At 33.0% G+C, this 27,866-nt stretch overlaps 4 protein-coding genes across 4 annotated transcripts; 1 reads left to right on the top strand and 3 right to left on the bottom strand.

Annotated features, from left to right (window-relative positions):
• Positions 1–1,046: 1,046 nt before the first annotated feature.
• On the bottom strand, positions 1,047–2,762 carry LOC109182876 (F-box/FBD/LRR-repeat protein At1g13570-like). Its single transcript, XM_019333109.1, has 3 exons — positions 1,912–2,762; positions 1,648–1,815; positions 1,047–1,564 (listed from the first exon to the last, which is right to left on the bottom strand). Exons 1-3 carry the CDS (start codon positions 2,656–2,658, stop codon positions 1,250–1,252), a joined length of 1,230 nt encoding a protein of 409 aa, XP_019188654.1. The 5' UTR covers positions 2,659–2,762; the 3' UTR covers positions 1,047–1,249.
• A 4,072-nt stretch (positions 2,763–6,834) lies between these two features.
• LOC109182646 (F-box/FBD/LRR-repeat protein At1g13570-like) lies at positions 6,835–17,499 on the bottom strand. Its single transcript, XM_019332797.1, has 3 exons — positions 17,469–17,499; positions 7,640–8,439; positions 6,835–7,552 (listed from the first exon to the last, which is right to left on the bottom strand). The coding sequence occupies exons 2-3, from the start codon at positions 8,384–8,386 to the stop codon at positions 7,082–7,084; spliced, it is 1,218 nt and encodes a 405-aa protein (XP_019188342.1). The 5' UTR covers positions 8,387–8,439; positions 17,469–17,499; the 3' UTR covers positions 6,835–7,081.
• Positions 16,017–17,431, bottom strand: LOC109182645 (F-box/FBD/LRR-repeat protein At1g13570-like). The gene is made up of 3 exons (XM_019332796.1): positions 17,103–17,431; positions 16,441–16,522; positions 16,017–16,337 (listed from the first exon to the last, which is right to left on the bottom strand). Exons 1-3 carry the CDS (start codon positions 17,429–17,431, stop codon positions 16,017–16,019), a joined length of 732 nt encoding a protein of 243 aa, XP_019188341.1.
• Positions 17,500–21,280: 3,781 nt separating the features above from the next.
• Positions 21,281–23,955, top strand: LOC109182644 (ATP-dependent DNA helicase pif1-like). Its single transcript, XM_019332795.1, has 2 exons — positions 21,281–22,535; positions 23,927–23,955. The coding sequence occupies exons 1-2, from the start codon at positions 21,281–21,283 to the stop codon at positions 23,953–23,955; spliced, it is 1,284 nt and encodes a 427-aa protein (XP_019188340.1).
• Positions 23,956–27,866: the final 3,911 nt, after the last annotated feature.

Below are 27,866 nucleotides of genomic sequence, written 5' to 3'. Positions count from 1 at the left end.
TCTTAATGTTACTAAGCCTACTTCACGTCAATAAGTTGGAGAGTGTTGTTGGATAGTATCCGATGAATCCACGAATAACGCATCTTTGTCTCCGTAGTCCTCAATATGCACATCAAATAATCTTAAATATTAGGCCGCCTAGCTATGCCATATATTAATTTCAAATTTATGAACTTTGGGGTTGCATGCAATAAAAAAGTATATTTTAAATATACTAAGGGTACATTATATATGTATGTATATAAAAATAATGTATTTTTAATATATTAAAAATGTATTTGATATTCATGATCCATACAATTATGTGGACCATCGTTCACACAATAATTTGCCAGTAGAAATTGAAATATATATATATATATATAAAAGAAACTGTCATTGGAAATTATTATCATTATTATTATTGCAATTATTATTATTATTGTTATTGTTATTATAATTAACAATAGTATTATGGTCTTGTGAAAATTAAATGTTGATTATCACTATTTAATTTTCACAAGACCATATGGCTTTATTATATATAGGATAGATTTCATCTAATCATTTTAAAGGAGCAAATAATGCATAGACGCATATAACCAACATAGTTGGCGTGGTGGTTCAGCACCTTGTCCCTTAAGCTTGAGATTGGGGGTTCCATTTCCATCAATGTGAATGGACCCCTGGCCTACCACTTAGTGTGTTGACCGTTAAAAAAACAAACAATTTACTCCTTCAAGTGAATAGAAAAAAAAAACTTTATTGTATTACGATGTCCAAAAAAAATTCTCTCTATAAATATAACAATATTTATTATCTAAAGACTAAACTACGTTCATAAAATTGTTTCTGGCCAACAAATTTGAAACACATTTCTAGACAAAGTAACAACTAAAAACACATTTCTAGACAAAGTAACAACTAAAAGAATTTCTTTGAAGATTTTTTTTTTTTTTTCAAATATGAACTTCACCCAACTATATGTACAATGGGTACTTAAATGAAGTAGGTTAAATTGAACACCAAAATAAAAATAAAAGAAACTATATTTAATGCAATACGAACTAAGAACACACCTATTATATAACCTATCACACTATCAGCGTCAACATCATCTGAAATATAAATCTAGTAGCTACAATTGAAGGGAGACATTATATGCTTAGCAAAATAACGAACATATCATCCTTATCTTACAAAAGTTCACTACCATTGATTACATTTCTACTTTAAACCATGCAATGGAGCTGCACTATATTCTCAATTCCTAAAAGTCTGGGGAGCCAACCACTCCATACCCAAGGTTATAGTCCAGGTAGACAACTTGTGCTTTTGGAGATGCACGAGGAAAGCGCAACAACTCTCTTGAAATTTTGAGAGCCATGGAAGGATTGAGATCATCTGTTCCTTGAATAACAACTTTCTCTAAGGTAGGGGATTTAGAGAGCAACATTTTCACAAAAAACATTTGCAATTCGGATCCCATAAAACGTTTAATCTTCAGTGTGTGAAGCATCTTTAGATCTTGATCAATAATACAACCGTAATCCTCCGGAAGTCTTTCGCCATCAGATAAATATATCTACAAATCAAACAAGAAATGAAAAGCAAGTACATGCATAAGGAAATTAAGAAATTATACACTCCATATTATCAATTTCTTACCAAATGTGATGCTGTAATCTCCAGTTCACATAGGTTGGGGGAATTTTTAAGCAATTGCAAAGCGATAGTGAACTGCTTTTCGTTAGCAAAATTCAAAGCATATAGCTTGATTACTTGTAGATTTATTGCTATTGGGAACATTAGTGCGGCTAATACAAAATCTTCACCCTTAACCAAAAGAAAAAAAAAAACAAAAAAACAAATCAGCCTTAGGACAAAACCCTTAGAGGCTAAAAAAGAGAATATGAAAGTAGAGATTCTTACCTGCAAGAAGAACTGACTCAAGCAAAGAGTCTTAATTGCTTTCAAATGAAATGCAAACCATCGCAATTCGATCGCTTGTGCAGAAAAAATAATAGATAAGGTTTCAAGTTTTGGAACTCTGATCTCAAAATTACTAATCCCTGAACATATGTAGAATTCCACCTTCTCAAGATTAGGAATTGTGTAGACAATTCCATTAAGTTTATCACTAAATTGAACAAAGTTGAAAACTAATGAAGTGAGATTGGAGAATATAGAACAGGCCTTTATTGGCAAATAAAAACTGAAATAGCCTAATATCAGTTGCGTAATTGTCTGGCACGAGAGTATACAATATGGCAACTTATATTCATAATTAGGTTCACAACAATTCAGAAAGATTTTAAGTTCCTGAATACCATTTCTTGATAGAAATAGCAACCATCGATCTAAATCTGACTGTTGGAGCATAAGATCTGATAAAGGGCATAGAGTAAATTTCTTAACAGGTCCAGCATGGCGCAAGAGAATGTCATTTATCATGTTCACAAAAGCTGCGCTTTTATCACCTTCGCATCTTTCGACACACTGTAAAAAGTCCCAATCAACCACAATCCGCCCCTGCCCGGACCAAACATCCCTCCACCGAGTCGAGAGTATAGCAGTTCTTGCCGCGTCTCGAGTGGGTAACCTCTCCAAAATTATTTCCTTAACGTCTGCTGGCAGTTCACTTATTACATCGCTACTTGAATCGCAGTTTGTAGCCATTAGAGATAGATGGTGAAAGTTTACAAGTGATCAGAGAGGGAGAGAAAGGGGCGAGAGGCTATGCAATTGACGGAAGGGAGAGAGACAGGAGCTAACTATTTAATTGTTTTTAATTTAATGAGTTGTGATTTCTAGTTCAAATATAATTCTATTTAATAAAGAATATACTTAAGTATTAAGGTATCTCCTTGAGTTGTGATTCCTCAGACATTCCAATGAATAAAGTACAGTAAACACGCACACATATGTTTCAGTATACTTTATATATAAAGTAAAGTATATCTCTTTTACTTTACTTTATTCATTATATTGGGAACTGGGAAGTATGAGGAATGGCCATATTTGGTGAAGGGTGTTGTTATTTGTACCCCTTTAATTAAAATGGGATAAAAAATACATTGAAAATATAAAAAGTTAAAAACTTATAATAAATACATAGGGGTGGAAATAGCCTAATGAGTGGTCAAAATGTTATTTGCACCACCTTAATTAAATCACATTTATTATATTTAAATATTAATTAATTAATTTAAAATTAAAAAAAAGAAAAAAAAAAGAATAAATCCCGCCTTCTCCGGTGAGAATCACCGGAGAAGGCAACTGGCTATCTTCTCACCGGAGAAGGCTACATGGGTCGCCTTCTCCGGTGAGAAGGCGACCCCTGGGTTGCCTTCTCCAGTGAGAAGGCATATATGTCCATAGCTTTCTCACCGGAGAAGGCGATGGTTTCCTTCATTGTTATTATTTTTTTGTTTTTTTTTTAACAACCCGTTGGGTTGCCTTCCCCGGTGAGAAGGCAGCCCATTTGCCTTCTCACTGGAGAAGGTGACGGGAGGGAGGGTGGTTTGATTTGCTTTTTTTTAAAAAAAAAAAATTTTAAAAAATTGAAAAACAAATAATAATCTTTGACCACATTTAATGATGGTGGTGTAAATAATAAATTTATATTTACACCACCTATAAAGCTATTTGACATACTAAATAGGTGGTGCAAATAGCAAAATAGGTGGTGTAAATAGAATTTCCCTTGGTGAATGGCTATTATTTTTTAGTAGTGTTGCAAAAATCACGCTTATTATCGTCCGATCGCGTCGAAGAACGTCAAAATCGATCTCCTCTACGGCCAGACGTCTAGGTGGCTGGCTTGGCGACCGTCTAGGCGGCACCTAGCCCGCCTAGCCGGTCGAACTGTCGCAAATTGTTTTTTTTTTTTTTTTTTTTATTTAATGAGTTGAGATTTCTAGTTCAAAATATAATTCTAATTAATAAATAATACTTAATTATTAAGGTATCTCCTTGAGTTGTGATTCCTCAGACTTCCCAATGAGTAAAGTAAACACACACACATATATGTTTCAGTATACTGTACATATAAAGTAAAGTATATCTCTTTTACTTTACTTTATTCATTAAATTGGGAACTGGAAAGTATGAGCAATCCAATGATCATATATATGTGTTTTAAGTCAGGTTGGTAAATTGACTGTTAGCTGTTAGCAGTGTTGTAAAAATTACGCTTAAGTCCCGATTAATCGGCGTCTAATCGTGTCGAGGAATGTCAAAATCTGCCTCTTTCGCGGCCAGCCGCCAAGGTGGCTGGCTAGGCGGCCGGCTGCCTAGGTGGTCGAGGCAGCACCTAGCCCGCCTAGCCGGTTGAACCGTCGCAAATCGATTTTTTTTAAGGTTATTCGCCAAAGAGACGTTGTTTTGACGAATAACCCCATAAAAAATAATCGCGATTATTCGCGATTTTAGAACGGCAAAGGCAAATTGCGCAAACGGCAGAACACTTTCAAAGCCACCGCGAACTGCTTCAGACTCCAGCCTCCGCCACGCCCTGCACTAAGATCGATCCCAATTCGCAATTCTCCTCCTCATTATATCCTACCTTAATTTGAGGAGGAGAATTGCAAATTGGGATCGATCTTAATTGCAAATGACGAAAATACCCTTAATAATTTCATATTTCGGCATGTCTTAAACGAAAAGATGACCGACATGATGAATTTTGACACTAAAACAATATTTGTGGATGAAAATTGATACTAAAACAATAGTGGTTGATAAAAATTGGTAAGAATTAAACATGTGGACCAAAACTGTCATTTTGCTAATACTCGTGAGACCAAAATTTGTATTTGCTGAATACTTAATTATTAATGTATCTCCCTCCCTCCCCATAAAATTCCCAATTTGTCACCATATAATCAACTTCTTTATTTTCTTTAATTTCCATCTTACCTCTTCGTCTTTTTTAGTATTGTAATTGTAATTATATTGGAACTCCGTATTCAATATATATATATATATATATATATATATATATATATATATATATATATTAATAAATATTATTTAAAAAACAAAAAAAAAAATCTTTATTGTATTAGGATGTCCATAAAAAATGATCTCTATAAATATAACAATATTTATTATCTAAAGACTAAAATCTACTATCTACTATATATATATATATATATACTAATAAGAGCCCAAGAGAGTTAGGCCTAAAATGGGTAGAAAATGTGTCCGTCACAGATTTTAATCAAATGAATGGCTCAGATTGATCAGATTTTAATTTTTTCTTAATATTTACTAATTTATCCTCAATGAATATGATTTTCCGTTAACTTTTCCGTTAAATATTATCTTTTCCGTTAATTTCTGTTAGTTCACCGTTAACTTATTCATTGATTTCAATAAGAAAGGTCTTAAGTTCGAAGTTCGAACCCCATCCCAATCAAAGTTGGCATATTTAATACTTTATTTTACTTTTATTAAATTAAATAATAATTTAGTAGTTACAACAATAAATAATACATATGCATTTCGATCTTTAATTTAGAATTATGTATCTACAATGTTTTTATTCAAAAAATTTATTTATTATCAATAAATTAAATAAGAGAAATAATTTCATTAGTTATATTGTCTTTATTTTTCTCCAATATAAAAATTCTTTACATTCAAATTCATCAATTGATTATATTCGCTACATTGTCCCTACAATGTCTTTATTAAAAAAAAAATTATTCATTATCAATAAATTAATTAAGAGAAATAATTTTATTATATTATATTATCTTTATTTTTCTCCAATTTAAAAATTCTTTACATTCAAATTCATCAATTGATTATATTCACTACATTGTCTATTATCTTTTTTTGTACACTATTTTTTTAATTAAATATCAAAGTTATAATACAAAATAATGTTTTATATTTATTTATCAAGTATTTTATTAATACCATGAAAAAATTAAGAAAAATATAATTAATAAAGTTAATAATATTAACTACTTGAGAAATTTGTTGACAAATAGAGTATTCAAATTACATAACAAATTGAAGTGAGAACTATCTCGTAATGTTCTTGTTTGACAATCAGTAGTGTTAGCGGTTAGCGTTAGCGGATTATATTAGCTTATTTGACCAGCGAATTATATCAACGCTGGGTAAAAAGATATTTGAAAAAATTAGCTTTTTAGATTAACATGTAAAATGACCTAAGGGTATACATAATAATAATAATAATAATAATAATAATAATAATAATAATAATAATAATAATAATAATAATAATAATAATAATAATAATTGTTTTAAAAAATAAAAAAAAATTAAGCCAATCATATTAACTACTTGAGAGATTTATTTACAAAAAGAGTATTCAAATTACACAACAAATTGAAGTGGAAAACTACCCCGCAATGTCCTTGTTTGACAATCAACAATTAGCTCTTCAATATTAGTATATATTTAAAATTTTATGCCCTAATTTTTATTTGTTCTCCCTTATGTCCCGTATTTGGTTTCAACCATACCTATACAATTATTTTATTGACAATTATAATCAATCTTGACTATATTATCTTGCATTTGTAAACTTAGAATTACCTATTCAATTATTTATGCATGAATAATACTAATATAATCCTGCCTTGATATACTTTAAAGTACTTATTAAAAAAAATATTGGGCATTATCTCAATCGCACAATGCGCGTAAAAAACTAGTACCTTCATAAAATTGTTTCTGGTCAAATTTGAAACAAATTTCTAGACAAAGTAAAAACTAAAAGAATTTATTTGAAGAGTTTTATTTCAAATATGAACTTCATCCAACTATATGTACAATGGGGTACTTAAATGAAGTAGGTTAAATCGAACACTAAAATCAAAATAAAAGAAACTATATTAATGCAATAAGAACTAAGACGACACCTATTATACCTATCACACTATCAGCATAAACATCATCTAATACAAATTTAGTAGCTATAATTGAAGGGAGACATTATATTCATCAAGTCTACTGCTTAGCAAAATAACGAACATATCATCCTTATCTTACAAAAGTTCACTACCATTGATTACATTTCTACTTTAAACCATGCAATGGAGCTGCACTATATTCTCAATTCCTAAAAGTCTGGGGAGCCAACCATTCCATACCCAAGGTTATTGTCCATGTAGACAACTTCTGCTTTTGGAGATGCACGAGGAAAGCGCAACAACTCTCTTGAAATTTTGAGAGTCATGGAGGGATTGAGATTATTTATTCCTTGAATAACAACTTTCTCTAAGGCAGGGGATTTAGAGAGCAACATTTTCACAAAAAACATTTGCACTTTGGATCCCATAAACTGTTCAATCTTCAGGGTGTGAAACATCTTTAGATCTTGATCAATAATACAACCACAATCCTCCGGAATGCCATCAGATACCAAATATGATGCTATAATCTCCAGTTCACATAGATTGGGAGAATTTTTAAGCAATTGCAAAGCGTCAGTAAACTGCTTTTCGCTAGCAAAATCCAAACTATATAGCTTGATTACTTGTAGATTTATTGCGATTGGGAACATTGGTGCGGCTAATACAAAATCTTCACCCTTAACCAAAAAAAATAAAAATAAAAAAACAAACAAACAAAGACAAAACCCTTACAAGAAAGAGAATGTGAAAGTAGAGATTCTTACCAAGGAGAAGGGACCCAAGCAAAGAGTCTTAATTGCTTTCAAATGAAATGCAAACCATTGGAATTCGGCCGCTTGAACCCAACTAATAATAGACAAGCTTTCAAGTTTTGGAACTCTTATCCCAAAATTACTAATCCCTAAACATGTATAGAATCCTAGCTTCTCAAGATTAGGAATTCTGTAGACAATTCCATTAAGTTCATCACTAAATTTAACAGACTCGAAAACTAATGAGGTGAGACGGGAGAATATAAAATAAGCCTTTATTGGCAAATAAAAAACGAAATAGCCCAATTTCAGTTGCTTAATTGTCGGGCACGAGAGTATACAATATGGCAACTTATATTTATATTCATCAAGGTCCCAATCAGCTAGGAAGATTTTAAGTTCCTGAATACCATTTCTTGATAGAAATAGAAACCATCGATCAAAATCAGACTGTTGTAGCCGAAGACCTGAGTAAATGCATAGAGTAAATTTCTTAATAGGTCCAGCTTGGCGCATGAGAATGTCATTTATCGTGTTCACAAAAGCTATGGTTTTATCACCTTGGCGTCTTTGGACACACTGTAACAAGTCTGAATCAACCACAATCCGCCCCTGCCCCAACCAAACATCCCTCCACCCAGTCGAGAGTATAGCAGTTCTTGCAGCGTCTCGAGTGGGTAACCTCTCCAAAATTCTTTCCTTAATCTCTGCTGGCAGTTCACTTATTACATCCCTACTTGAATTGCACTTTGTAGCCATTAGAGATAGAAGGTGAAAGTTTAGAATTTAACCTTCTAGTGGGTGATCAGAGAAAGGGGCGAGCAGAGGAGAAGGAGAGGGCGAGAGGCTATGCATTATGCAATTGACGGAAGAGAGAGACCGGAGCTAATTATTTCAATTATTTGGAGAGATCAAGATAATTACGGAGTACTTTTTAGGATAGTTATTTAATGAGATGTGATTTCTAGTTAAAATATAATTCTAATTAATAAAGAATACTTAATTCTTACCAAACTAAAGAATACTTAATTATTGTGGTATATATCTCCATCCTTTCTCCCCTAAAATTCCTAATTTGTCACCATATAATCAACTTCTTTAATTCCCATTATACATCGATCTCCATCTTCTTTAGTATTGTAACTATACTAAAACTCTGTATTTGATGTATATATTAATGACTTGTTTTACATGCCAATCATGAATATGAGTTAATGCCCAATGTTTATAATTAAATAAGTATTTGAAATTATAGAGATATTATGGAAGAAGGGTCAAATATGTCCATAATATACTAGATAATATGTATTATAAATGAATTGAGCAGCAAAATGTATTTTTTTAAAATTAATTTTAATTTTTTTTACTTGAGTGTCGACATTTCCGACCACTATCTGTAGTGGTTAGAAATTCCGACAAGCGTTTTTGCGGATACCCAAAGTGGTTGAAAAATCGGTCGGAACAGGGGTTTTCGACCCGATTTTGGCTATTTCCGATCACTTTTTGGTGGTCGGAAAACCGCGAATTTCCAGCAGTGCATGTACTACCATTAATTGTTCATATAGCACCATGAATTAAAATATGGTCCATCTAGACTATTATACTCCCAATTATTTTTCATCTAACATTTTTAGCAAGTTTCTAACAAGTAACTCATCTAATTGCTTACCTGAAAAAAAAAAAAAACAACATGCTGACATGTTTTTTTTTTTTTTCATCTAACTTGTTGTTTTAGTCGCTTTTTTCTGCAGAAAAAATCAATTTTGTTTACGTATTTCCAGATTATGTTAATTTCTTCTATATATTTTTCAGAAAATAGTGAATCTATTTTTCCATCGGTTTTGAAATAAGTATGTTACCGTATTTTGTGGTTTCTGAACCTATTTATTGGCACTGGCATTGATTTTTATTTTGATTTTGGATGACACGTTTATGAGACTATTTGGTACATACCTAAGATTGAGGAGCTTGGAAAAGAGCTAGTTAATAGACTAAGGGACAACAATGATATGTATATTGCTCATCATTTGAGGTATAATAACTACCACGACTTTTGATATAATGTTTGAGGTGTAACTTAATTAACAGACTTCCTTTGCGTGTAGATACGAAAAGGACATGCTTGCATTTACTGGCTGCAGCCACAATCTGACTGAAGTAGATGCTAAGGAACTTCGTGTTATGAGATATAATCTGCATCACTGGAACAAAAAAGAGATAGACAGCGAAGAAAGGAGATTGTCATACGTCCCCGATGGAAGCGGCCATGTTTCTGAAGGCGATGGGGTACCCATCCACGTCAAAAATATACATTTTGCAAGGCAAATTTATGGTAACAACAGCATGGATGCATTCCACTTAGAATACATCTACGTGTTTCACACTCAAAACTCGCAATAGAGCAGGAGTTGGAATCTTTCAAGTCATATCAAAAATCAACATATTCCGGAACTACATAAAAAAAATTGAATTTTTCTGCAGAAAAAAAAATGACAAAAACAGCAAGTTGGATGAAAAAAATAACATGTCAGCATTTTATTTTTATTTTATTTTTCCATGTAAGAAAATTAGATGGTTTACTTGTTAGAAACTTGCTAAAAATGCTAGATGAAAAATAATTGTGAGTATAATAGCTCAAATGGACCATATTTTAATTCGTGGGGCTAGATGAACAATCAGTGTTAGTACATGAGCCTATTTGACCCTTCTGCCCAATATTATATATGAGAAGTTCATACATAAGTATTGAATGTATGTCGAGTTGTCACTACAAGATAATATAGGAGATTCATTATAATTGTCACTAAAATAAATGTTTGCAACTTTATAAAATTGATAGTCTAACTACTTAGTCTAAAAATGGTAGTCTAAATAAATACTATGTTTGGTTTCAGTTTTTCTAAGTATTCTTAATTCTATTTTGAGTAGCATTGTCATTGTCTTCAATTCTTCATCATCTTCACTGTTTGTCCTCTATTGGGTTACTGTTGTTTTTAGTTGTACTATGAACTCTTGATCTTGCAAGCGCATGTTGATATTTTACATTGGTAGTTTTTTCCCTACATGTTTCATGTGGAAGTAAATTTTTTTGAACGATTGGTAAATATGATGTTACTGAAGAAAATGTTTGGTTATTCAACAGTTTGGACTTTGGAGCAACAATTTTGTTTCAAACTACTTAAAATACAAACATTACAATTTACAATGTTTTCACTTAGCATTTTGAAGAATGATTTCCCAAAAACACTCATATATTAAAAAAAACAAAAAAAAAAACAAAAAAAACAAAAAACGTTTACTGTGGAAACATTTCGACTCCTTGAATGACCAGAGCGAGTTTAGTTGGCTCACTTCTTGCCCATCAATGGATAAGCAAGCTTGATGTATAAATTGGAGCCTTGGGGCTCCTTTTAATGCAATATTGTAATCCTGGCTCTTAATAATTAAGGTCCTTATCACCATGCTTATCCTGCTCTCGTGTTGCTTGCTTGCTCGTGTCGAATGACATGAACTAAATATGAGATCTAAATATGATCTAACTGTACAGAGTATAATCGAGAAACCTAACTCGTAGTAGCGGAAGTGAAAGCGTGTAGATCTCCAGTCATAGTTGATATCCTGTTGTGTTGTCTCTTGAACGGTAGACCTGCAGGGTGTTTGCCATTTTGTCTCACACTTGACTCAAAACCCTAGATGGTGTATTGGTATTTTATGAGCAGTATGAGTACCATAACTTTAGTGTTATAATGAATATGTCATGTATCCCATCAATACAGGCTTTATATAGGCATATTGGTGGAATATAGACTTAACCTAATGTCCACTCCAACCAATTACTTAATGGGTCTAGTCCACTTGCACCACATAAATAAGGCCCGCATGGGAAAGTCTTACAATCTCCCACTTGGTGCAAGTAGTAGCACAATTCTCATCAAAGAACAAAACACACGAATCATAGTATTATATCCTCTACTGAATAAGTGAGTAATATCTTCTATGATCACATGCATGCATTTTGATTCCCCAACTTAAAATTCTTTATGAACAAACTCAATGTTTATTCTTGCCTTCTTGGTACCTTAATGGATGTTTCTAAAAATAAAATATAGGGATAAAGTACAAATAAGCCACTGAACTATTTGGGAAAGAGCAATTAAGTTATCGAACTCAAATAACCCCCAAATAAGTCATTGAACTTGGAAAAAAAAAAAGAGCAATTACATTTTTAACAGGTTATCTTCCCACTTTTACTGACTGGGTTGCCACATATTTATTTTATTTTATTTTTCATTATTATATTATAATCTACATGCATTAATTCTAAGCAAATTTTCAAATTAAATATCCAACCCTAAATTATCTCTCCCTAATCGCATGTATCCCTTCTACAACAACATCAAGTTTGGGTTCTTTAGGGAGAGGAAAATCTCGTTCTTCGATACTTCCGACATTCCATTGTTTACTCTGTTCTCAGGCTTGTACTGCTGCATCTTAATCGCACTTTGAACTTCCAATCAACTGAAGCTTCGTTCTTCTTCATTTCAGAGGCATCGAATTGTCCGGCGGTTCGAGTTTCTGTTCAACAAGTTGCAAGGTTAAGATTTTGGAGTTTGTTACTAGACTCATCGATTTCTATTGAGCATTCATAGTTTACTGTGCATCTTTTTTATGTTTGATGTGAAATGGGTGAATTGTTGGAGTGTTTAGTAGAACAGATCGTAAGGAGTAAGTTTTTCCAAAAGGGAAAATAAGTTGGGGGAAGAAAACTGGGACAAAAGAAATGTAGGTTGGTTATTTGAGTGGTATTCAGTGTGAATGTACATGATGTTTGGTTTCAATTTTTGACTTCTTTTTTTTTTGGTTTCTAGGGTGAGGTGTTCCCCACTACAATGGAGGGCAGACATTGATTTTCATTAGGCTTGAATCTGGGAAAGCTGATGGTGATCTATTATAAGCAGATGTCTTTGGGGTTGTTTGTAGCTTTTGCGTTTGTGATTCCAAGAGTTTTTCTGTGACTTGTATTATAATCTTACCCCAAAAGACTGAATCCCCAGCCCTAAGGGCCCCCCACCTCCGACCCGACAGAGCTTGTGGGAGGATGTAAATCACGGTGACTCAATGGGTTAGTAGGTAGGGCCAAATGCCGGTGCGCACAAGGAATCTGCCCACTTTGGACATAATTCCCACACTGCCGCTGCCGAGGTTCAAACCTTGGTCTCTTACCCCAAATACTGCCCACTAAACCATTAAGCTACGCCCATGCGGGTGACTTGTATTATAATCTACCTGGATTAGTGAGAGATAATTTAGTGTTGGATGTTTAATTTGAAAATTTGTTTAAAATTAATTCATGTATATTATAATATAATAATGAAAAATAAAATAAAATAAATATGTGGCAACCCAGTCAGCAAAAGTGGGAAGGTAACCTGTTAAAAGTGGGTGGCTTATTTGAGGTTATTTAAGTTCGATGGCTTAATTGCTCTTTCCCAAATAGTTCAATGGCTTATTTGTACTTTATCCCTAAAATATATATGCGTAACTTAAGAGAGAAAATCATCCAATTTGTACAAAAGAGTACACTGTATGATTTCTAAGACTGAATGAATGAATTATGGAATAAATGTACATTAATGACAATAGTCAGTTGCCTTTTAAAAAAAAAAAAAAAAATCTTATCTGAAGCATTGCCACATTAACACAAATGGAAACAGTTCAAGATTTATAAATAAAACCATAATAATGTTATCATTAAAGTATTAATGGTAATAAGTAACTTTATAATCACCATTAACATTTAATAATAACAACTAAACTATGGTAATACACCTTCTTAATGTTTCCATTTTTCTTAATATAAAGAAATAAAATGTGGCAATTTCAAAATATAGCAATCAAAATATAATTGTAGCACTAATTAAAAAAAAATAATGATAAAACTTAATGACTTAATTTAATGATTCAAATCGCATCTCCCATAGTGCTAAAATTCTCTCATCTTCACTGTCAGTAACCTCAATGCAACGTCACGTAACAATAATCACCAAATATGTAATCTTTCCAAACATAATAGATTACCAAGCAATAATAATTATTGTTAAAGGCAATAAACGAGATTAGCCCCTAAACGTAATAACAGTAATTAATAATGACATTTATTATCTATAATAAAATGCAAAATTGTAAATAAGGGGATACCGGATACCAATTTCATATTACCACATAATAATTAACCAAGACTATAATGTCTTTTAGGGTGACTAAAATTATAGTAATAATCAAATTACCATTGTAAAAGCAATATATCAACTATATTGCTTACTATATTATTAAAGGAATTAGTATTATTATTAAGGCCCGAAAACTATTGATAGATTAAAAACGTAATCAACTTAAACAATAGTTATAATTCTTAATGGCCAAAACAACAACTATAATCCTCAAATCAGACCCATAAATCTCAATGGGCCAAGTGAATTATGACATGGATATAAGATGGTTTAGTATTGAAATATATCCCAACATAATATTATTACGAACAATGAATACCATTAACAAAATATGGTAGTCAGTAATAATTAAGACTTAGTGAACATGTTATGCATAACAATCAATTTTATTATCATAATAAACATGTTATAAGTCAAAATAAAATAGCTATAATTATTATTAAAATATCACTCAATAATTGTGGGATCCATACTTTAATGACTCAAGATATGTCCCGTATAGCTTGTTCAAAATATGTTTTAGAGCTCCAAAAGAGATATAGGACTCAAATATGCTCAAAATTAAATGAGAAACCAAACAAACCGTCTTAACAGACCATAATATCATATATTGACCTAAGGATCCAAAATTGAATGACATTTAATATATAGTCTATGAATTAATAATATGGTAAATCCATTCTTAAAACATGCTTTTCTAAATGTATAATTATAATAAAATAATTTATGAATATACATAGCATGCTTGGATTTTTCATATATTAATATTATTAACCCATCAATGCAAGCTTTCTATCAATCGTTATACCCAGCACCACGGCACACATAGCACTGTGCGTCCGCCTCTTAAAACGACGCCGTTTAGGTAAGTTATGTAGGGAGTTGACATGATTATGTGTATTTGTTTATACAATTATGAATATTTGTTTATACAATTATGTACATTTTTTTATACAATTATGTACATCCGAAACAGAAAATTTATGTGTATTATGTTAAATGTTTATGTGTTTTATGTTAAAAGTTTATGTGTATTATGTATTATGTTAGATTATGTGTACTATATTTTTTTTAAAAAAAAGTATGTGTATTTTGTTATACAATTATGTACATTCATGTATACAATTATGTGTATTCTAGTATAAAATTATGTACATTTTTGAACATTAAATCTTTTTTAAAAAGAAAATTAACTGTCAACACAGGGTAGCGAAATTTTAAAAAAAAAAAAAAAAAAAAAAAAAAAAAATATATATATATATATATATATATATATATATATATATATATATATATATATATATATATATATATATATGAAACGACGTTGTTTTGCATCGGAGCGCACAATGCAATGCGCGCCCTAGTGAACGATATAAATTGCCGCTTTCTATAGGCATATTGGTGAAATATAAACTTAACCTAATGTCCAGTCCAACCAATTACTTAATGACCCTAGTCCACTTGCATCACATAACTAAACCTCGTATGGGAAAGTCTTACACTAAAAACATTAACCTCAATAAGAGAGAAATATCATTTTTTTTTTTAAAAAAAAATAATTTACTCCTTCAAGCGATTAAAAAAAAACGTCTTTATTGTATTAGGATGCCCAGAAAAATTCCCTATAAATATAACAATATTTATATTTATTATCTAAAGGCTAAAATACTTTCATAAAATAGTTTCTTGTCAAATTCAAAAAAAAAAAAAAATCTAGACAAAGTAAAAACTAAGAGGTGTATTGAATGATTTGAATCATGATTTTTGTAGATATTTAAAGACTTCTAAAATGATAAATTTTAATAAACTTTGAATACACCTCTAAAAGAATTTCTTTGAAGATTTTTTTTTTTTCAAATATGAACTTCAATTCACCAAACTATATGTACAATGGGGTACTTATATGAAGTAGGTTAAATCGAACACCAAAATCAAAATAAAGAAACTATATTAATGCAATAAGAACTAAGAAAACACCTATTATACCCATCACACTATCAACATCAACATCATCTGAAATAAATCTAGTAGTTATAATTGAAGCGAGACATTATACTCTTCAAGTCTACTGCTTATCAAAATAACATATCATCGATCCCTATCTTAAAAAAGTTTATTACCATCCGGCACAACGCACCATTGATTACATTTCTTCTTTAAACCATGCAATGGAGCCAATCACGTACTCCATACCCAAGGTGATAGTCCATGTAGACAACTTCTGCTTTTGGAGATGCACGAGGAAAACGCAACAACTCTTTTGAAATTTTGAGAGCCATGGAGGGATTGAGATCATTTGATCCTTGAATAACAACTTTTTCTAAGACAGGGGATTTAAAGAGCAACATTTTCACAAAAAACATTTCCACTGTGGATCCCGTAAATGATTCAATCTTTAGTGTGTGAAGCATCTTTAGATCTTGATCAATAATACAACCGCAATCCTCCGGAAGTCTTATGCCATCAGATAAAAATGTCTACAACTCAAACAAGATCAAAATGAAAAGAATAAGCATAAGGAAATTAAGAAAATATGTACTCCCCCCCAAAAGTATATACTTCATATGATCAATTTCTTACCCAATATGATGCTTTAACCTCCAGCTCACATAGGTTGGTGGAATTTTTAAGCAATTGCAAAGCAATAGTAAACTGCTTCGCGCTAGCAAAATCCAAATTACATAGCTTGATTACTTGTAGATTTATTGCAGTTGGAAACGTGGATGCGGTTAATACAAAATCTTCCTCCTTAATTAAAAAAAAAAAAATCAGTCGTGGGACAAAACCCTTACAAAAAAGAGAATGGAAAAGTAGGGATTCTTACCAACAAGAAGTCACCCAAGCAAAGAGTCTTAATTGCTTTCAAATGAAATGCAAACCATCTCAATTCGGCCACATGTATACAACTAATAATAGACAAGCTTTCAAGTTTTGGAACTCTGATATCAAAATTACTAATCCCTAAACAATGAAAGAATCCCAGCTTCTCAAGATTAGGAATGTTGTAGACAATACCATTAAGTTTAGAACTAAATTTAACATCCACAAAAACTAATGTGGTGAGACCGGAGAATATACAACAGGCTTTTATTGGCAAATTAAAAATGATATAGCCCAATGTCAATTGCGTAATTGTCAGACACGAGACTATACAATATGGCAACTTATATTTGGATTGATCATCCAACCCAGATGGGAAGATTTTAAGTTCCTGAATACCATTTCTTGACAGAAATAGTAACCATCGATCAAAATCAGACTGTTTCAGCTTAAAACCTGATAAGTAAGGGCATAGAGTAAATTTCTTAACAGGTCCAGGATGGCACAAGAGAATATCATTTATCATGTTCACAAAAGCTACGCTTCTATCACCTTCGCATCTTCGGACACACTGTAACAAGTCCGAATCAACCACAATCTGCCCCAGCCCCAACCAAACGTCCCTCCACCCAGTCGAGAGTATAGCAGTTCTTGCAGCTTGTCGAGTGGGTAACCTCGCCAAAATTCTTTCCTTAACGTCTGTTGGCAGTTCACTTATTACATCCCTACTTGAATCGCACTTTGTAGCCATTTGAGATAGAAGGTGAAAGTATAGAAGTGATGAAAGCGGGAGAGAAAGGGGCGAGCAGGGGAGTGAGAGGGCGAGAGGCTATGCAATTGACGAAGAGAGAGACAGGAGCTTAATATTATGTACTTTTGAAAACGTTTAGTTATCCAATCCAATGTGTACTCAATAACCGTTGTAATTAAAATTTATTACTTGTTAATTGAAATTATATTAATTTCTTTGTAGGACTCTCCATATTCCAATATGTATTGATGTTGAATGCTGATACGGGATATTTGCACTAGATCATTTAATGTATCTGCAATAGGTCATTTAAAAAAAAATAATAATAGAAACACTACACAAAAGAGGGGAGCGCAGTAGCCCAAGCGACATTCCTAACTAACAAATGGGAGGCAGAGTTCACAGATCGCCATCTAAATTGCTGCTTCCTGGCTCGACAGACCATTTCGGAGGATTTGAGAGATTGTTTTTACAGTGTCGCTGGTGAGACTTGAATTCTGGTCATTCTTCCCGAACTTCACCCCCTATGACTAATTGAGCTGCTCATGCGGGCCACTTGATATTTTTCTTCTCCCACGAAGATGTTGTGCACATATATATATATATATATATATATATATATATATATATATATATATATATATATATCATAATAATTACAATAATTAGAAATTTAAATACCACAAATGATTGTCAATGACCGGCGGGCAAATTATTGTGTGGATCATAGTCCAAAACATCGTCGTAAATATTATGAGTAAAAATAATGTACATTATATGTTAGAATAATGTACGTTACGTGTTTAGAATAATAAAACATCTGTGGTAACACAATGCACATTATGCCTTTGAATAATGTACATTATGTTTTAGAATAATGTACATTATAAGTTATAAAAATGTATGTTGTAGCTGGGCGTGCGAAAAAATAGAATTAAACAAAACGACGTCGTTTTTTAACTGTGGCCCACAGAGCTATGTGGACCACGAAACATTCAATAACTATTGCAATGACCGTGTGGTTTAGTGGCACGAAGTGACTCTCTCAAATGGAAGGTAATGAGTTTGATCCCCGGTGAGACGGTATTAACTATTTGTGCTTCAATAGGTTGGTCAGTAGTACTCAAAATATCACAAATGATTTATTTAGTTCTGAGTTATACATTTTTTTTACATTACCAAATTATTTATTAAACAAACATTTTAAGTTATAAATCAATTTATTGTTGGAATAAAGGTCAAATAGGTCATTCAACTGCACACAATAATTTAATTAGGCCACTAAACCTAAAAAACCAACAATTGGGTCTCTAAACTAACCAATTTCAAACAATTCTTTCAATTTGAAGGTTCTTAACAGGTCAACAGGTCATCCTTCCAAATTAATTATTTTTTAAAAAAACAAATTTTAAAAAATAATTATTTTTAAATTAAAAAAAAAAGGAAAATTGTAAAAAATGCCCCTCTATAATATGTCAATTATCAATGTCACCCCTGAATTATGAGTGGTGTAAATGTTGCCCCTGAATTATCAAAATGGTGCACATATAGCCCCTCTTGTAACGGACCTGTGGTTCTCCACCGATGTCCATTGTTGGTACTTCGAATCGAGGGAGGGAAAAAATAACTAAATTACATATTTACTTCGACTTAACGGTGTCGTACACTAACGGGGAACCACATGTCAGTTACGGAAGGGGCTATATGTGCACTGTTTTAATAATTGAGGGGCAACATTTACATCACTCATAATTCAGGGGTGATATTGATAATTGACATATTCCAGTGGAGACGAAGGGTTTCTTCGTCTCCGGCCATGGAGACGAAGAAACTGGCCGGAGACGGTCGTCTCCGGCCGGAGTCTGTTTTTTTTTTTTTTTTAATTTAAAAATAATTATTTTAAATTTTTTTTTTTAAATAATTAATTTGATAGGATGACCTGTTGACCTGTTGGAAATCTTGAAATTGGAAGAATTGTTTGAAATTGGTTAGTTTAGGGACCTAATTGTTGGTTTTTTAGGTTCAGTGGCCTAATCGCATTATCGTGTGCAGTTCGATGGCCTATTTGACCCTTATTCCTTTATTGTTTACTGAAAAAAAAAAGATTTGTTTTTTTTTTTTAAATGAGCTTAATATATTTTTTATACTTACAGTTTTATTGAAAAAGAAAAACTTAAAAATAAAGTAAGTAAAAAATAATAATAATTGTATATAATAATAATAATAATAATTATTATTATTATTATTGTTGTTGTTGTTGTTGTTGTTGTTGTTAAAAACAGAGGTTGCTCTTGCTTTCCCATAAAAGGGCGTCCCCAATTCATTCTGTTTGTTTTTTTTTTGGTCTAGCACCAAAAAAAAAAAAAAAAAAAACAACTACTTGAAAGTACAAACTTACTTATACTGCGACTTGATCGTGACAAAAAAAAAAAATTCTTGAATAAATAGAAAAGCCCTTCTCAGGAACTCCATAAAATTGACAAAAAAAAAAAAAAAAAAACAATATTCCGCTCTCCCCAAATCACACTGCCAGTGTGAATTGAACGAACTTACAAGTACGTAAGCACTCTTAGCCTAGGAAGACAAGGGTGCTAGAGACTCTGTTCCTGGGGGAATAATGTTAGTCGAAGGGGGTAGCGGTCTAAGCCTCTTAGGCTTGGAGCTGGTTCGGTTTCCTTGGCTTAGTTTGTATCTGTTGAAAGACGGGTTCGGGGAATAGATATAGATACCAGAAAGGCATTTCATATTTCCCATTCAATTTGTTATGGATTGGATGATGGAAAAACCAGCAAGCTACAGCTTCAAAACTTACCTTATTCTAAATCAAGGGTTTTTTATTTTTTATAGATGTTGAGGTTGAGTAAGGGGGCGGAGCTTGAAGAGCGAAGCGAGCCGCGCTAGCCTATTACGTTTTTCAGCAGCAAGCTACGGTCTACTTTAGAATTCGGGAGTTAAATAACTCTAAAGAGACGGGCATTCGGACAGGGACATTTTTTCTTTTCTTTTTTCGGACTTCCTACGGAAGCCTTTACTCGTTACCCCCATGCTTCGCTTTCCCCTCGGGGGATTCATGCTGAGGGGAAAGCAAAGCAAGGGGGAAACGTTCCTTCCCTGCAACCCTTGCCCTAAGCCCTCGGCGCTTGAGAGGACAAAGAGTTGTTCTAGAATATAGGAGTTAGTCGTCTTTCTAAAAAAATAGATCTGGCAAAACGCAATTCGTCGAGTGAAATCCCTTGCATTTTTTTCAGGTAGCTTTTTCTTTCTTACACCTATTTAGCTAGTGGGGCATTGGTCATAGCCGACACATGCACTAAAAAAACAAGCTAAAGATATGATAATTGTTTAATTAAATCATTTATGAACTACATAAATTTATTGTAATTTTAAGACATTTTTAGAATTACAAAATAAAAAAACGAAATTCTAAACATATATATAGGTAGCTTAAATTTAGACTACAGGTAACTTAAATTAAGACTTATAATTATATTATAACATAAGTCTTAGAATCTTGAAAATCATCTTTTATTTCATATTTTTGTATTTAACCTTTTTTAATTAATACTATTACAGTATTATATTACTTTAACCAACCATTTGATTGATTTTGGCATTATTTTGTATGAAAAAAATAAATTATTATTATACATCTTTCTCAGTAAGAAAAAAATATAAGCAAGTTATATTGCATACCTTATATTAGTAAAAAAATATAGCATCAGAATAATATCTCCTCATATGATTTAATTTTTCTATTCACGTTTCATTATTAATACATAAAAAGTTTTTTTTTTTTTGGTAATATATTAGTTAGTCTTTAGTTTCTTGAGTCTTAAGGACTTTCCAGAAATGCCAGTTGCAGATTGGGAGACATATAGTTTACTATCAAATAGGTTGATACAAGAAGAATTGACATATGATCGTGTTACTCAGGAGAAAGAGAATAACGATTTGGTTAGTCAACTGACAGATGAGCAAAAGGTAATATACGAGGAAGTGTTAACAGATATTGAGAGCAAATCTGGTGGATTTTTCTTCGTTTATGGATATGATGGTACTGGTAAGACATTCTTGTGGAGAGCACTTTCATCCGCTTTAAGACGGAAGGGTGAAATTGTTCTAAATGTTGCATCTAGCGGCATAGCTTCTCTTCTGCTACCAGGTGGTCGTACAACACATTCTAGGTTCGCAATACCTATATCTGTTAATGAAGATTCCACTTGCAACATAAAACAAGGCACCCCGTTGGCTGAGCTTATTATGCAAAGCAAGTTGATAATATGGGATGAAGCTCCAATGATGCACAAGTTCTGCTTTGAAGCCCTAGACCGAACTATGCGTGATTTATTGCGCTCCACAAATCCAAGAAGCTGTGAGATGACATTTGGTGGTAAAACAGTTGTTTTGGGTGGCGATTTTAGACAAATTCTTCCAGTTATTCCAAAGGGCACACGGCAAGATATTGTTGGATCGAGCATAAATTCATCATACCTTTGGAGATCATGCAAAGTATTTAGGCTAACAAAAAATCTACGCCTAAGACGTGTAAAATCACAAATAGAGGCCAAAGAGATTGAGGAGTTTGCAAACTGGATAGCAGATATAGGTGACGGGAAAATTGGAAATTCAACGGATGGTGATGCAGAGTTAACAATTCCAGATAAGTTTCTACTTAAATGTGAAGGTGATACTATCTCTACAATTGTTGATAGCATTTTCCCGTTGTTTAGAAGCGTTAATGGTGATTTATCATACCTTGAGGATAGTGCCATATTGGCACCAACATTGGATATGGTAGATATCATTAACCAATACATGAATGATCAAAATCCAAGTGAAGCTAGGACTTATTTGAGTTGTGATTCGGTTTGCAAGTCCGATTCTAATGCAGATATGTTAGCGGAATTGCACACTCCAGAATTCTTAAATGGTCTGCGATGTTCTGGTGTACCTAATCATGCATTGACTTTGAAAATTGGGTCACCTGTTATGCTCTTGAGAAATATTGATCACACTCTTGGCTTGTGCAATGGTACAAGATTGATTGTAACAAGATTAGCTGATCACGTGTTGGAGGCAAAAATAATGGGGGGTACAAATGCAGGTACTACAGTTTTGATTCCAAGGATGTCACTAACACCGTCAGATCCAAGATTGCCTTTCAAATTCCAACGAAAGCAATTTCCTTTGATGCTATCCTATGCCATGACAATAAATAAAAGTCAAGGACAAACGCTCTCAAGAGTGGGATTGTATTTAAAAAGACCAGTCTTTAACCATGGTCAAATGTACGTAGCTGTTTCAAGAGTCAGTAACCCTACGGGTTTAAAAGTTTTGATTTGCGGAGAAGATGTAACATGTCTTAGTAAGACAGCAAATGTTGTGTACAAAGAAGTCTTCAACAATGTTTAATCAATTTTCATCATGTTCGGAATTTATTTTTTTACACATTTCTTAAGCTTTAGTACATACTGTTTATTCCCTAAACTATACATATGGCCGTGCATCGCACGAGTGCAACTACTAGTTACAGTATTATATTACTTTAACCAACCATTTGATTGATTTTGGCATTATTTTGTATGAAAAAAATAAATTATTATTATACATCTTTCTCAGTAAGAAAAAAATATAAGCAAGTTATATTGCATACCTTATATTAGTAAAAAAAATATAGCATCAGAATAATATCTCCTCATATGATTTAATTTTTCTATTCACGTTTCATTATTAATACATAAAAAGTTTTTTTTTTTTTTTTTGGTAATATATTAGTTAGTCTTTAGTTTCTTGAAAAAAAAATTAGGAAGCATCACTGCATGTATCTTGAAATCAAAATGTTTTTCCCAAAAAGTTGAATCCCCAGCCCCAAGGTCCCCCCACACCCCGATCTAGCAATGTATCTGGGAGGATGTAAATCATGATAACTCAGTTGAACACAGAGTCACTGAGACTAGATCTTTGCTTACTGTAAGGAGCCCCTCTCACTTTGAGAGGTTGCTCCACAGTGCCACTGGTGAAACTCAATCTCTGATCATTCTTCCCAAACTTCACCACTGTGACCAACTTCATAGCCGAATTATTTGTTGTTTGAAAAGGAAAATACTCTAGGATTTGACTAGTAGTACATTATAATTTTCGACTAGTAGGATTTCAAACAATTACATTATATTATAATTGGCTTTTCATTTGTTAGTAGGATTTCACCAATTTGGTATCTCGACTAGTAGGATTTCATCAATTTAGTTCTCGACTATCAAAGTTGCTCAATTTAGTCCCTAACTATGTAATTTTTACTTAAAATGATTCCTTGATGATTTCACCACTTTGGTCATCAACTACCAAAATTGTTTAATTTAATTCCTAATTAACTATGAAACAAATTGCACTTTTGGTCCTGCCGGACAATTTTGGCCGGAAAAATTAAAACTATTTGTAATTATTTAATTATGAGGACAATTTGATCATTTTAGAGTCTTCTTCTTCACTGAGCAGGCGAAGAAGCTAACTTCATGTCTCTGTGAGTATTGAAGTTTCAATGTTTCAGTTTGATTCAATCGATTATTGGTCATAAAGCTAACTTCTTGATCACCAGCCATTTGCAGAATCAGCTTTCTGGAACCCTTGATGTTTTACAAAATCTTCCACTCAGAGATTTGTAGTCTTCTGAACTATATTTCTTTCGGTTACATGTTTATTTCTAAACAACCATTTGAGTATTCATCTAACTTTTTTCTTATTCTTCCATGCATCCCTCCAGAAACATAGAAAATAACCTGTTTTCAGGGCTCATACCTCATAAGCTCTTGGATATTCCTGTTTTCAGGTAAGTTCCTCGAAGAAGGAAGAAGTTTCAATTAAGCTCCGTAACAATTATGAAAAGCTTTGAAACTAATGTAAACCAATAGAAATATTTGTGTCAATTGGAAAAGCTACTAGATAGGATAAAGTTATAAACAAACACACACTGTCTCTGCTTGCTTTAAACAAAGAAATAAAAGCAAAAAATTCCTGCAGAAATGGTGGAAACCCTTTCAACTCCTTTTCCTCCATCGTCATCATCCACAACTTTAACGGCGGCGAATTGGAATTGTATGGCATTTCCGGAAAAGTGTGTCGTCAAATGTTGTCGGGAGAAATACTTTACTCCTACCATTTGGTGTACAATGTCTCCGCTCAGCTTCTTCGCCGGCTCAGTGAAGAAGAAGACTCTAAAATGACCAAATTGTCCTCATAATTAAATAATTAAAAATAGTTTTAATTTTTTCGGTCGAAATTGGCCGGCAATTTGACCGGCAAGACCAAATCTGCTAATAATTACATAGTTAAATGTTTAAATTGAGAGTTTTGAAAGTCACGTACTCAAATTATCAGTTTCCTAATAGTCACAGGATCAAAAATGCAATTTGTTCTTAACTATGCAATTTTTATCTAAAATGGTCCCTCAACTATAGGATTTTACTACTTTGGTCCTTAACTATTAAGATTTCACCATTTTGGTCCTCGGCTCTCTAAAAAAGTCCCCAAGTCCACACTAAACTTACATTTTAGGTTAACATTTACATAGTTGGAGACTAATAAATTGAATAACTTTGATAGTCGAGGATCAAAGTGGTGAAATCCTAATAATCAATAGATCATTTTAGGTCAAACTTGCATAGTTAGGAAATAAATTGAGTAACTTTAGTAGTCGAGGATCAAAGTGGTGAAATTTTAATAGACGAGAGACCATTTTAAGTAAAAATTACATAATTAAGAACTAAATTGAAAATTTTTGATAATTGAAGATCAAATTGATGAAATCTTAATAGTCGAGAGACCAAATTAGATATTAACTCCAAAATTAATAGACTTATGGCATGTTTGGTTCATGGAATAGGCCATGAATGGAATAACATGTTAGAAAAAATAGCTTAAAATGACATACAATGGCATGTTAAGTGGCTATTTTGTGGTACAATTATCAGTGGGGTCCACTTCCGATTTGGGTCGGGTCAAAGTGGATTCGGGTACTTCGTAGTGAGACGAAGAGATTGATATATTGTGCGCTCAAAACGGATAATGGGTGAATGAGATATTGATTCTCAAAGTAGACCCATTTGAGTTGGAAAATGAAGGGAAAAAGTGAGCTTTTGTCCCACATTGCTTTGGAATGAAGATTTCCCCCCCTTATATACAAGAGCTCTTTTGAAACTTGTAGAATTGTATAGCATAGAGGCTCTCTCGCGCGGGGGGGGGGGGGGGGGGGGTGCAAATCAAATTCTAACTAGAAAGGCTTGCTCCAAGCTCGTGTGCGCCGGTGCACGAATGTCGTCCGGAAATTGGCGGGCATAAGTTATGCCAAATTCCAGAATCATTTTCCAACATACGCCACTGAAGGTGGCCGAAACCACTGTGGTTTCGGCCTGTGGCCGAGACAGTAAAAGGGCCCTTGGCCGATACTTCCAAGTTTCGGCCTGGGTTCGAAACTGGAAGTCACGAACCTGTGCAGTTTTGTGACCGTTGAGTGTTCAATTCTACTGTTACGGAATTAATTTTCTGGGTTAATTCCAATTTTAATTTTTCGAATTGAAACCCAGGTTTAAGGTTACTGTTACAGGGAGGTGGAGGGGTGCCCTTAAGTGCCATATTAAATGCTATTAAATCCCTCACCCCTATATAAGAAGGAGTTGGGCAGTGGAGTTTTAACACACAGAATTACACAACACGAAAGTATTTTTCCAGCTTCAAAAATCTCTGCTTCTACTCCTTCTTTAGCCTACAGTGTTCATAGCCAGTCTTGCTCGCCGGATTCCTTGTTTGAGTGCTCAAACATTGAATCAAAGCAAGTTTTATCTTGGGAAGCCTAGGCCACAACGCTCCTAGCATCTACGGGAGGTGGCAAATAAGGTTTTAAAGAAAGAGTGCTCACTCGACTCTTGCAAAAACCCAACACCAAACACTAGCCATTTTTTTCTCCATCTTTCCTTCCCTTTTGTTTTCCAGAAAAAATAATAATCTTATTTTTTGATTATTATTTGTTTTTCTACCAACGGTTCCTACAGTCTTAAAACCTTATTTCTTGTTTTCCCGTTGATTTTTTTCTCTAATTTCCTTGAAGAAATGGAGAACCCCGAGCTGCCAATCATTAACAATGGGGAAGAAAATGTTGTTGAGAACAACAATGGTGGGAATGGCAATAATGTTGCTAATTCCCAAGCTACACCAGTGAACGTTGGTTCACAGGATGGTTGGAGCACTGAGGGATATATTCCCATGTCTCGTGTACCCTCGGTACCGAGTGGTTCGGCTGAAAAGCCAGAGAAGTTCACCGGTGTTGGTTCGAACTTCAAGAGGTGGCAACAGAAAATGCTGTTCTACCTAGCAACTCTCGGCTTGGCAAGATTCTTGTCCGAGAGTGTTTCCGAATTGAAGGAACAAGATGCACAATCAGTGATGGCAGTTGGCTATTGGAAGGATTCGGACTTCCTTTGCCGAAACTACATCCTGAATGGATTGTGTGACACGCTATATGATGTATATCGAAAGATAAGCACATCAAAGGAGGATGCCGGCTCAAAGAAATTTGTGGTTGGCCGATTCCTCGACTTCAAAATGGTTGATTCAAATAGGGCTGGGCATTTCGGTTCGGTTCGGTCCCAAACCGAAAGACCGATCAGTCTGTGGTTTGGCTAACCTGATCGGTTCGGGTTGAACCGAAGAACCGATCGGTTTTTCTATTTTTTTTATTTTTTTTATATATAATAACTATATACAATATACTTAAATGTCTTAAGTGAGGTTTGAACCCTTAACCACCAAGTTTAAAGTTAAGAGCTTTACCCATTAAGCTAAAGGCATATTTGTGTTAATGTTTACATTTGTATATTAATAAAGGTATATATATTGTTTTATTAAATGTTGTAAACTTCAATTGTAATAGACAAAATTATCCCTACTACATTATTGTTGGACTAAAATACCCTTATACTGTTATAACACCGTTATTATTTAATTCTAAAACTTTCATAATTCTATCATTATTATCATACACCTATATCTAATTATCTATGATATCTTTTTCATATTCTTTAGTTATCATTTTATTAAAATCATTATATAATTAGTTTAATTGTTTATTATATTTTAATTAAATTTCTATGAATAGTAAATTATATATGTGTGTATATATATATAGGCACGCACACGCACTAATATATGTGACCGGTTACTAGTTAGTATTATATATATTTTATTTATTTATTGTAAAAACAAAGTATAAATTATATCAAAATTGTTTACATTATTAATAAACAAAATATCAATTTTGTTCATCTCTATAGTTTTCAAATACGATGATTAAAATTTACTAATTTAAGGATTTTGCGAAATATAATTTGAACTATAATTTGTAATTATTTGCATTTATCAATTTTTAATGTTGGGCATAAATTTT

This window comes from Ipomoea nil, unplaced genomic scaffold (genome assembly GCF_001879475.1).
Source record: "Ipomoea nil cultivar Tokyo-kokei standard unplaced genomic scaffold, Asagao_1.1 scaffold1074, whole genome shotgun sequence".
NCBI classification, from domain to species: Eukaryota; Viridiplantae; Streptophyta; class Magnoliopsida; order Solanales; family Convolvulaceae; genus Ipomoea; species Ipomoea nil.
This window is presented reverse-complemented; position numbering and strand designations above follow the sequence as displayed.

What these genes read in the sequence shown, in the direction of transcription:
- LOC109182646 (XM_019332797.1), bottom strand. Translation starts at nt 8,386, where the DNA reads ATGGCTACAAAGTGCAATTCAAGTAGGGATGTAATAAGTGAACTGCCA. An exon ending in GCTTGGGTCCCTTCTCCTTG is followed by an intron (nt 7,553 to 7,639) that starts GTAAGAATCTCT and finishes TTTTTGGTTAAG; the next exon opens with GGTGAAGATTTTGTATTAGC.
- LOC109182644 (XM_019332795.1), top strand. Translation starts at nt 21,281, where the DNA reads ATGCCAGTTGCAGATTGGGAGACATATAGTTTACTATCAAATAGGTTG. An exon ending in AATGGGGGGTACAAATGCAG is followed by an intron (nt 22,536 to 23,926) that starts GTACTACAGTTT and finishes TTCACTGAGCAG; the next exon opens with GCGAAGAAGCTAACTTCATG.
- LOC109182645 (XM_019332796.1), bottom strand. Translation starts at nt 17,431, where the DNA reads ATGGCTACAAAGTGCGATTCAAGTAGGGATGTAATAAGTGAACTGCCA. An exon ending in CAGTCTGATTTTGATCGATG is followed by an intron (nt 16,523 to 17,102) that starts GTTACTATTTCT and finishes GGATTTTGCTAG; the next exon opens with CGCGAAGCAGTTTACTATTG. An exon ending in AGGTTAAAGCATCATATTGG is followed by an intron (nt 16,338 to 16,440) that starts GTAAGAAATTGA and finishes TTTGAGTTGTAG; the next exon opens with ACATTTTTATCTGATGGCAT.
- LOC109182876 (XM_019333109.1), bottom strand. Translation starts at nt 2,658, where the DNA reads ATGGCTACAAACTGCGATTCAAGTAGCGATGTAATAAGTGAACTGCCA. An exon ending in TGAGTCAGTTCTTCTTGCAG is followed by an intron (nt 1,816 to 1,911) that starts GTAAGAATCTCT and finishes CTTTTGGTTAAG; the next exon opens with GGTGAAGATTTTGTATTAGC. An exon ending in AGATTACAGCATCACATTTG is followed by an intron (nt 1,565 to 1,647) that starts GTAAGAAATTGA and finishes TTTGATTTGTAG; the next exon opens with ATATATTTATCTGATGGCGA.